The sequence below is a fragment of the Penicillium roqueforti genome, assembly GCF_015533775.1.
Source record: "Penicillium roqueforti strain LCP96 04111 chromosome Unknown scaffold_33, whole genome shotgun sequence".
Taxonomy (NCBI): Eukaryota; Fungi; Ascomycota; class Eurotiomycetes; order Eurotiales; family Aspergillaceae; genus Penicillium; species Penicillium roqueforti.
This window is the reverse complement of record NW_024067597.1, coordinates 76,372-86,297: the sequence shown is the minus strand read 5'-3', so window position 1 is coordinate 86,297 and position 9,926 is coordinate 76,372. Positions and strand designations below refer to the sequence as shown.

At 44.4% G+C, this 9,926-nt stretch overlaps 3 protein-coding genes across 3 annotated transcripts; 2 read left to right on the top strand and 1 right to left on the bottom strand.

Moving 5' to 3' along the window:
- Positions 1 to 208: 208 nt before the first annotated feature.
- LCP9604111_8453 (uncharacterized protein) lies at positions 209 to 1,640 on the bottom strand (the record flags this gene model as incomplete). Its single annotated transcript, XM_039076598.1, has 2 exons — positions 209 to 211; positions 1,179 to 1,640. 2 exons carry the CDS (start codon positions 1,638 to 1,640, stop codon positions 209 to 211), a joined length of 465 nt encoding a protein of 154 aa, XP_038925512.1.
- Positions 1,641 to 5,907: 4,267 nt separating this feature from the next.
- LCP9604111_8452 (uncharacterized protein) lies at positions 5,908 to 7,666 on the top strand (the record flags this gene model as incomplete). The annotated part of the gene is made up of 4 exons (XM_039076597.1): positions 5,908 to 6,159; positions 6,228 to 6,349; positions 6,414 to 6,985; positions 7,038 to 7,666. 4 exons carry the CDS (start codon positions 5,908 to 5,910, stop codon positions 7,664 to 7,666), a joined length of 1,575 nt encoding a protein of 524 aa, XP_038925511.1.
- A 540-nt stretch (positions 7,667 to 8,206) lies between these two features.
- Positions 8,207 to 8,845, top strand: LCP9604111_8451 (histidine phosphatase family protein; the record flags this gene model as incomplete). The annotated part of the gene is made up of 1 exon (XM_039076596.1): positions 8,207 to 8,845. One exon carries the CDS (start codon positions 8,207 to 8,209, stop codon positions 8,843 to 8,845), a length of 639 nt encoding a protein of 212 aa, XP_038925510.1.
- Positions 8,846 to 9,926: the final 1,081 nt, after the last annotated feature.

Here is a 9,926-nt window from a genome sequence, read left to right as displayed (position 1 = left end):
ATATAAGTTAGCGATTAGTATAGGAAATATTATACTTTTTAAGGAATAGTATAAATAATTTCTTTAAATAGTTAAATTACCTAAAGAGTAATAACTGAGACCTTCTATATAAGATACCCTTTATTCTATCTATTAATAAGCTTCTACTAAAGATAAATATTAAAGTTACCTCTAGGAGCTAATACCTTTATAAGGTTTAGTACCTTAGTTACTATAGAGTAGTCTAGCTAAAGGTTTTCTTTAGGGCTAGGTATACTATAGATAATACTATATTCTAAAGAATACCGAATCACTCTAGTAAATAACCTAAGGGTATCTCCTTCCTAGACTAAAATAAGGGGGTAAACTATAAGAAAGATATTACCTTTAGGTTAAAGAGTAATAAAAATAGACTTATTCTATATTATTTCTACCTTTAGCTATAAGTTAAAGAACCTACTAAGTATAATAGCTAATAACTTATATAATCTACTTAATTAGAATATAGTTTCCTCTATATTAGAAGACTATAGGTTAATAGTATTATTCTATATATTTTTAGAAATACTAAGTCTATCTACTATAAGTAGCTAGCTTAGCTATAGTCTTCCTATAAAATTACCCTTACTTTCCTTAGCTATATATTCTTCTAACTATTTAATATAGAAGGTATATCTTTCTTCCTAATTCTAGACTATCTCTACTAAAGAAGCCCTAGATTCTAATAAGTAGCTTTTATAGAAGCGGTTAAATTCCTTTATATAATATAAGAGAATTTTATTAATACCTACGTTCTATATCTTAAACAGTTATTTCTAAAAAAGATAGTACTACTATTAATTAGTAAGACTAAGTCTATAACCTACTTCCTATATAAAGCGCTCAGTAGTGACTTTCTTAGCTATTATAAATTTATTAAGAGAGCCTTTAGATATTAGTAAATCCTTTAGATTAAGGAGCTTAGTACCTTTTTTAATAATTTCCTAATATATAGTCTTATTAAATTAAGACTAGATACTATTACTTACTAAGAATATATTCTCCTACTTAATTAGCTAGACTATATTAGGGTATTATAACTTAATAATATTATTTATAAAACTTTAAATCGCTTTAACCTTTATTATTATAATTACCTACTTTAAATAGTATCTATATCTTCTAAGTAGATTATTAAGTTTAATATAGTTAATACGAACGCAGTTCAGGTCCCTGTCTGGCCGCGAGTCGGTTTGTTGAGGAGGGGCAACGTTGCTGCTGGCCGCAACTGTTGCCCATGTTCTGGACGCAGGTGCTGGTGGGAGTGCGTCGATTTGAGCTCGCATAGCTCTGATTTCCTCGTAGAGCTTCTCATTCTGGTCACGAAGGACATTCTGGTCGTGTTTGACCTCCTCGATCTCGGTCTTAGTGGATTCGATGAGTGCAGTTTGGTGGTGGATGATTAACTTCAGGCTGTCGATGAGCTTCCACACTTCCCTGGTGGTAACCCGGCCTGTACTTTCCACTGGTGTGAAGGCACCATCGCTCCGTGTTCTTTTGCGAGACTCAGGAAGCGGCTCGATCGGTACGCGAGGCTGGAAGTCCTCGACTGAGAAGCTGGTGGGGTTTTCTCCGGTGTTTGTGGGAGGGGGTTCGGGCCCTCCCGTATGTGGGTCCACCATCGGTACGCGGTTAGCTCCCGCTCGGCACACAACCACAAGTAATGTATATTGAAGGTAATGTTAACCACGCCTTAGTATCCCTAACTCTGTTTCTCACTTCTGCTGGTACAGGGTGGATCCGGGTTGCTACAGGATGCTGAAGATACAGGTCCGCTCGAAATCAGTTTCATCTTTTTTTTTTTTTTTTCTATTTGATTCTTCTTAAATCTTGGCCAGATCCACTTCGGCCTACATCTGGCCTAGCCGACCCGTGACTGTCGAATAGGAAAAGGGCAATGAACCTTTCTTTGGCTACATTAGGCCTAGCGTCAATAAAAATAGAATTTGAAAAGCAATCAAAGAGAACAAATCAGTGAACTGATTTCGAGTGCGTCTGTACACAACTTCTCAATGAATCACAAAAGTGTGGTATTCCGTAGGATGCAGATGATCTTAGGATAGAAATTTTCTTAAGAAACCACAAGATCGCGGCCAAACTTTGATACCACGGTTTTCCTGTCTTTTCAATATCCCAGGCCAACTAGTTTCTCCAGACAAGCCGTTTCCTGAGATAGACCACGGTTTTTTTTGGTTCTGTTATCCCAGGCTAATTCATTTCTCCAGACAATCTGTTTCCTGAGGCAGACCACGGTTTTCCAAAAGTGTGGTATTTAGTAGGATACAGATGATCTTAGGATAGAGAATTTCTTAAGAAACCACAAAAGTGTGGTATTTCCTAGGATGAAGATTATCCTAGGTTGTCTCTGGGCGAGAGATATGTAACTTTGAAGCTGAATGAGAGTAAGGACTTACTGGAGAGTAGGGACTTACTGGAGTAGGTTCCGTAACGTGAAACGCGAGGTGTTGGTGCGACACCAAGAACCGTGTCGCTCAAAATGATAATTACCGCGGCCTTTCTTTTCATCCTTTTGATTCCTTTTCATCACCTATTTTTCTTTTTAAGGAAAAAACACATGGGTGGGAGGAGCGGAAGCCATATGAAGAGACGAGTCACTGTTGGAAAAGACAAGGAAACAGGGCACTAAATAGTCGCAGGTATAGACGAATGGCTCTCAGGGATTCTTAAGACTACAAACAGGTACAACACGGCTCTCTTCATGTTCATGGGTTTTCGCGTTGAAAAGGAGTGCTGCGCTCCAGAACCGTGGTCTTTAGAGTTCATGGTCAACGAATACCTGAAACGGCCCCCGGCAGAGTGATGAGTTCACAGCAGGCAACGAATTTGCGTTGAAAACCACGACCAGGGACGATCGAGGAATCCGCGGTCCAGAAACTGCGGGTATTCGAGTTCATGACCAGCAAAACTCTGAAACGGTCACTGCAGTAGGTGATGAACGTAAAATGTGCCTACCAAATTTATTGCCACGCCCATTTTGAAGCCTAGCACGGAAGGGAGGGAGCTTAGTTCGTTCCAATAGTTCGTTCCAACCAATTAATGGTGTCCGAGGAACGCATTAAGTCGAGGTCTGTTTATAACAGGGAATTTCTGATTTTGAGGGCCAACAGTAAATAATGAATGCTCCTTTGGAAAATTCGGTTAACTGCATAGCGTAGCTATCTTAGGTTCTGGCCTTTAGGGCCTTCTTTTTATTTTATTTTTTATTTTCACAAATGATATTTCAAGCAAGGTACTAGGGAGTCCAGCAAGACTAGACCTCCGGCTAGACTAGAGAGACCAGCATGACTAAAGAGACCAGCAAGGCTAGAGAGTCCAGCAAGATTAGAGAGTCCAGCAAGACTAGAGGAAGCCAGGACTCTCCGATCAAACGCCGCAAACTTCTTGACTGAAACGGACCAGTGGGTACTATACCCACTGGTCCGGTTTTGTGCATTATACTTGATGGCCCTTTCAACCGGGGTATCCATCTGCATGGCATGGCCTGACCAAATACGAGAAGAGGGAAAAAGTATTGTGTTAAGCTGGATATTTTTTTCTGCGGCCCCGCTCTTTTTTCGACGACTGGAGAGTCAGTTACCCCAAGGTGGAGAAAGGAGTAACAACTGACCAATGAAATAATGGCATTGTAGCAGAAATATAATTGGCTTTTAGTTACTCCTTTCCCCACCCTAAAGCAACAAAGTCCTTATTGGGTTGCTTCCAGTTGTACATGATCGAAAATGGCCTATACAGCTGCGACTATGGCAGCCAATGCTCCAGAAGCTTCTATGAGTTGATTTAGTCCCCTAGGATGCGAGCGGAGAGGTCGCTGCACCAAGCACGAACTTATGAAGTCACAAGGAGAAGTGACGTCAGCCATGTTACTCCAAGGTGGAGAAAGGAATACCAGAGTACCCAATCCCCCCAATCATACATTGGTTCCTCTGATCCATTAGCTTTACGCGGGAAATTTATACTGTATCCCTCGAACTGATTGTATTCATTTGTCAGATTCATTTTTCTACATCGTTGGCTACAGTATCACGTTCTATGGAGAAAGGATCCGTGGCCTGGCTTGTTTTCTCCCAACTGTCTAAAGAAGCGAGGCTAAATGCCACAAACTCGCCATCAATAACCAATCAATCTACAAGTCAGAAAAGTCACGTGCATAACACCACTACGGACTCCGTAGTACGGAGTATCGTACAGAGGTTGCGGAAAGGTCATGGTTTTCGTCGTGGCTCGGGTGATTCTATAAAAACCGGCCATGCATGGGCCGCACAATAATGAACCAATTTATTAGGCGGTTGACGCGCCCCTTATGTCTCATAAACCAAAAGATCGTCTGATTCTCTTTGTCGTAAGAAAAACTACGGTTTCCGCGAACTCTGATTCTCTCCCGAAGGCGGGGGTCCTCTGATTATCTCTATCATAGGAGAAACCACAGGTTTTATAATCTTAGACCCTTCGGGGGAACCTACACGAAAAGGCAGATCCTAGAGAACACCACGGTTTCCGCGAGTTCTGACTCTCTTGCGAACCGCAAAAAGATACGGCCATCGCTGTCGTAAGAAATGGCACGATCCTTCAGCAACTCTAAGGGTCTTCCCATGAATCAAGCCCCCGTCAGACCAGTTGTATCATAAGAAACACTACGATTCGTCCACGATGATAATCTCACGAATCAAAAGATCACGGGACAATATCAATCCCAAGATATACCATGATTCCGCGATCTCAACGGTCATGTGGTACTTTGCCGCCAACTACCGTTGTGGTGTAACGGCATAGCTCATGTTCGGCCTTCAAGATCCGGATCTTGATCGAATAAGCACTGTAGCCACATGCTTCTCGGTCTACTCGGTTAGGCGACCGGTGCTCGTGATCATTATAACTGAAGGAGGAGTACTGGAAGACGAGTCGACGTAGTGAAAGAAGGAGGTATTTATTGAGTATGCTTAGCTAGGGAACACTCTTCACTCTAAACCAAGTGAATTTCCTAATACTCAGGCACCCCCCAACTCTGTTGCAAGAATTATTTCATCCCACCTACCTAGAAAAAACCTGTGGGCCTATGGCATGCTCACTTTTATGCCAGATTCCCCAGGCATCATATCCAAACAATCCTTGTACTTGTTGGCTTAACCACTTGTAACTTGCCACTAGGTGTCTATATTTGTTTATTCTACCGATAACGTAGAACGCATTGTTAAGATGCATGCTTCGTCATTTCCCAAATAACGTTACATTTTATCGTTCACCAACATCCTGCCTCTCTTCAAACTGTGTCTTCGCACCATATTTTTGCCCAGTTAATCAGCTCTTCTTTCTGTTGCCTGCTCTTTTTACCCGCGTTCTAAAATTTGTATTCCTAATTATACCTGTTAGGGCAGGGGCCACCCCAGGGGCCTACCCTGTGGGACTTGCCAAGAGTTGGTGACCAGGCTGCATAAACAAATGATAAACATATCAACTTGCCACATTCAGAGACGCTTTAACTTGATTTTGACTCCGCTAACTCGGATGACTACCAAGAAAGCTCTTTCCATTGCTTGGCATCGCCTCCGTCAAGTAAACGCCATGCAGTGACATTCCCCTTCCGAATAGGGTTTCTAGACCCATATTTTGGTACAGCACGTGCTTCATTGCCTGTCTTTGATTGGTTGTTTGTTTTGACTTTAGTGCAATGCTGGAGCTTACCTAAACATCTTGGCTCCCTGACGTCCCATCCATTCCATTCATGGATCCCGCGTATCTACATAGGTATTTGACCTAGAACGCACGGCGATGGTTTATAGGAGCACTGCTCACGTTTGAGAGTCTCATCCTCCTTGTCTATCTTACTATTTGTGCTTGAGCGATCTATCTTCGCAGCTGTTAAGGAGCAGTATGCCACTCCTCGCCCCCTTTTCCCGAGGCCTCTCTTCCCTCTCTCGTCTGAATCACAAACGGGGAAGCCGGGTTTCAAGTGAAAATGGGGGATCGGGAAAGCCCCTGCCGAGCCGTCTGTTGGACGTTTTTCTGCGTACATGGGATCTAGGCTTTACAGCCTTCGGAGGACCACCAGTACACTTCCAGATTCTACACAGCAGGTTCGTGGAGGGAAAGGGCGACAAGGAAAAATGGGTAGATGAACAGACTGTATGAATCTCCCTTATCTTCAAGTTGGCGTGTCCCGATGTCATAGGGCCTCCTAACAAATTTCATAGTATCAGGAACTCTTTGCTATCTGTCAGGGTCTTCCGGGTCCCGGTAGCACGAAGATGGTTTTTTGCCTAGCCCTATTACACGCAGGATTTATTCCTGCCATGCTTGTGTTTCTACTTTGGAGGTGATTAATTCATACCCTTATGCTGCAATGCCCGCCATCTGTAGACTTCAACTAACGGTTTCAGTCTTCCTGGCGCAGTTGGCATGTATGCCCTCTCACTTGGGGTGCAAAACATGAGTGAAACTCTTCCCGAACCTGCCTACTCCTTACTTTCTGGCCTCAATGCCTCTACAGTGGGTATCGTTGCACTTGCGGCTGTACAGTTGTCCGAAAAAGCTATTCGCGATAAACTGTCCCGTATCCTCGTGATCTTTGGCGCATGTGCTGGTCTCTGTTACAATGCACTCTGGTATTTTCCCGTGCTGATGGTTATCGGTGGTTTCCTCACCAGCATCTGGGATGGATGGTTGTATCAGCAATTTTTGAGAGCAAAACTCGCGTGGAAGGACAGACATCATCGTCCCCAGGAACCGTATAAGGCAAATGGGAACTCCATAGCCATGGATGATACAACTCTGGGAGAGAATAGAGTCCAAAGGAGTGAGACGACACGATCGCGAAGGACGGATCCTAGAGTCGAGGAACTACCACAGAGCACAGTTGATACTACAAGCCCAATGCCGTCCGTTGAAGCTGACACACAACAGCACATTATTCGGATTCGGATTGGACTTCTGATTATGTTTCTCTTTTTCGGTGCGCACCCCATTCTGACAAGATCCCTAAGCGTCAACACTAATATAGTTAGCGTCCTTCATCGCAATTCTTGTTGCCAGAGGCCAGATCACCACACCCCCATTGGTCCTAGACCTCTTCGCCAATATGTACCTTGCCGGCACTGTTATCTTTGGTGGAGGTCCTGTCGTCATTCCCCTCTTACGCTCCTATGTCGTCGATCCCGGGTGGGTCTCTAGTAGAGACTTCCTGATCGGCCTTGCCATTATTCAAGCCTTCCCCGGTCCTAACTTCAACTTCGCTGTCTTTTTGGGAGCACTAGCACTACAGCGCTCGCAATTCCCGACCGCCTTCGGTGCGTTCCTCGGCGGTTTAGGAATCTTCCTTCCGGGAATCACGCTGGCCGTTGCAATCCAAAGCTTCTGGCGCGTGTTGCGGAAGAAGAAGTATGTGGTCGACTTCCTCAGAGGAGTGAATGCCACTGCAGTTGGGCTAGTATATACAGCTGTATACCGGTTGTGGGAGATTGGATACCTGACTTCTGAAAGAAGCGACGGACAGAGTCTGGGTAAGGAACCATGGTGGGTGGTTGTTGCGGCAGTAACATATTCGGGGAGCGCATGGTTCAATGTTGCCCCACCCGTGGCGATTGTAATGGGTGCTATCTTAGGGTTATGCTGGTATGGAGTAGTGGGACGATAGCATATTCTGGTAGCCAACGTTATTCAGCCTATGTGTGATATGGTGCAAAGCGACGGGTCAATTTGTGAAACTACCATTTTCTTCAATATACTAATAAAGAGGGATGGATCCGTCGGGATAGACTCCCCCGATTTTCAGCCGATAAATAGCCGTGGCTTTATGTCACGTAGCAGCTTCAACCCTTAGACCAATGTACTGGCACTACTTTTAAATGACTGTCATAGGAGAAGCAGAAAGAAAGGATGGATTCATGTCCTAAGTAGCTACTATAACTACCAACCCCTTTAGATTTACGAGACGCTATTATCGAAGTAATGAAGTGGGCCTTAAGATAGACTTCGGACCTACACCGGCAGTTACTAATATCTCTAGCCTAGAACATCGAGATACGGATATACTTTTTATGGTTATAATAATGACCACTCAAGGAACGAGGAAGAATCACGCAATATACTCTAGAAATTGTTTCATTAAGTTGCTATAACTATTATAAAGGGAGGATTTGCAAACAGATCACTACTAATTCCAAGTTCTCTAGCTATGACTTCGGAAGTCCATCTTGTCCGTCACGCGGAATCTACCCACAATGTTTCCAAAGACTTCTCCCAACTTGACCCTGGCCTAACACCTCTTGGCTTTGAACAAGCCTCACGGCTCACCCAAACGTTTCCTCATGCTCCACAGGTGGGCATAATCCTCACTTCTCCACTGCGGCGTGCCATCCAAACCACGCTCACTGCTTTCCCACACGTCCTCGATAAACGCTATTTCGACCTAGACTCTGGCCATGGTATCGAAAATGGTGCGACCCTTATCTTGGATCCAGATTTGCAGGAACGAAGTGCGCTTCCCTGTGATACTGGATCCACATGTCCGGCCCTAGTGAAGGCTTTTCCGGGACTAGGCGTCAAAGATTTACCGGAAGGCTGGCAATTGAAGGAGGGAATTTATGCCCCTGAAGATGAGGCAGTAAAGGAGCGGGCGAAGAGAGTGAGATCTCGTGTCGCAGAAATATCCGATCAATTGAACAATGAACCTAGGAAACATATCGTGGTTGTAACACATGGTGTTTTCATGAAGTTTATGTCTGGAGACGCAGATATCGATCTAGAAAAGGCGGGTTGGAAGAGCTACATGCTTGGGAAACACAGCTCAGGCATTGTTCTGAGTGAAAAGTAGAAATGGGTTGAGAAATATCGATAGAGCAATCGCTCTCTGCAATCCACTTTTTCCAGAATCTCTTTTCAACTAGAACCTCCTTTTCTAGTCTAGAGCTCTCTGCTCTCACAGTTCACTTTAAGTCCTTCCAAGTTCGGAAGTGTAACATTTCCTAAATTGGCTTAATCCAAGAAAGCATACTTTCCTCTTTCCATGGCGGAGTAAATCCATTGCCAGTACTTGGCCTTGTGTCAACTCGGGAGCCTTCACTCCTAATAGATTAATCTTCAAGATGTGCGATCCAATGAAGTTCATACATTCCAAGAATTATTTGTTAATTCCGGGAAGTGTCAGAGATATACATGAAGCATGGAGAAATGATCTGCGCGGGACCCACATGGTGTATATGGGTTCCCCTGAACGCGAGGAAGCTACCTTTCTTTTGCTTCCTCGCGCTACGTCTTGTATCTAGAGTCGACTATAGCTTTTCTTAATATTGATTATCCATTTACGAAACACAGTCCTCATCTACGTATACGTGAGACCCTCACAGGAAGCCCTCATGCTCCCGGGATTCGTGATCCACCGGCACCGATCTTACTTAACGCACTAAAGCTCGGAAAACCCCCTCCTCGTTCCCGGGAGCGATACCACCCACTCCTGGGAGCTATAAGTCCTCTAGGAACGATAAGCCTGATTCCTAGGAGCGACCAAGAGCGTGCATAGGAATTATCACGACTATATATCCTTGTACCTACAAGCGAAGTGTACCACTTCCTGGAACGAACTTAGAGCCTCGCCAAGGCCTTTCGTGGCCTAATTGCCGTTCACGTTGTCAAGCTGCCCTCGTGGCGCGCGACTGCGGAATCTTTGTGATGCCTCCGCGAAGTCCAATACAGCATCCACCGTCTTGGCTCGCGAGGCATGATATATCTGACCTCTCCTTTCTTCTTGAGAACCCCCTAGCAAGCTCGACACGTTATTAAACGCGTCGCCGACTTTCTCCCGTAATTCCCGCCGCAACTCCCGCAGATCAGGGCAGTCCCATAGGACGCATAGGTACAGTACTTTTCGAAATCAGCTATACCTCCGAACTCTTTCG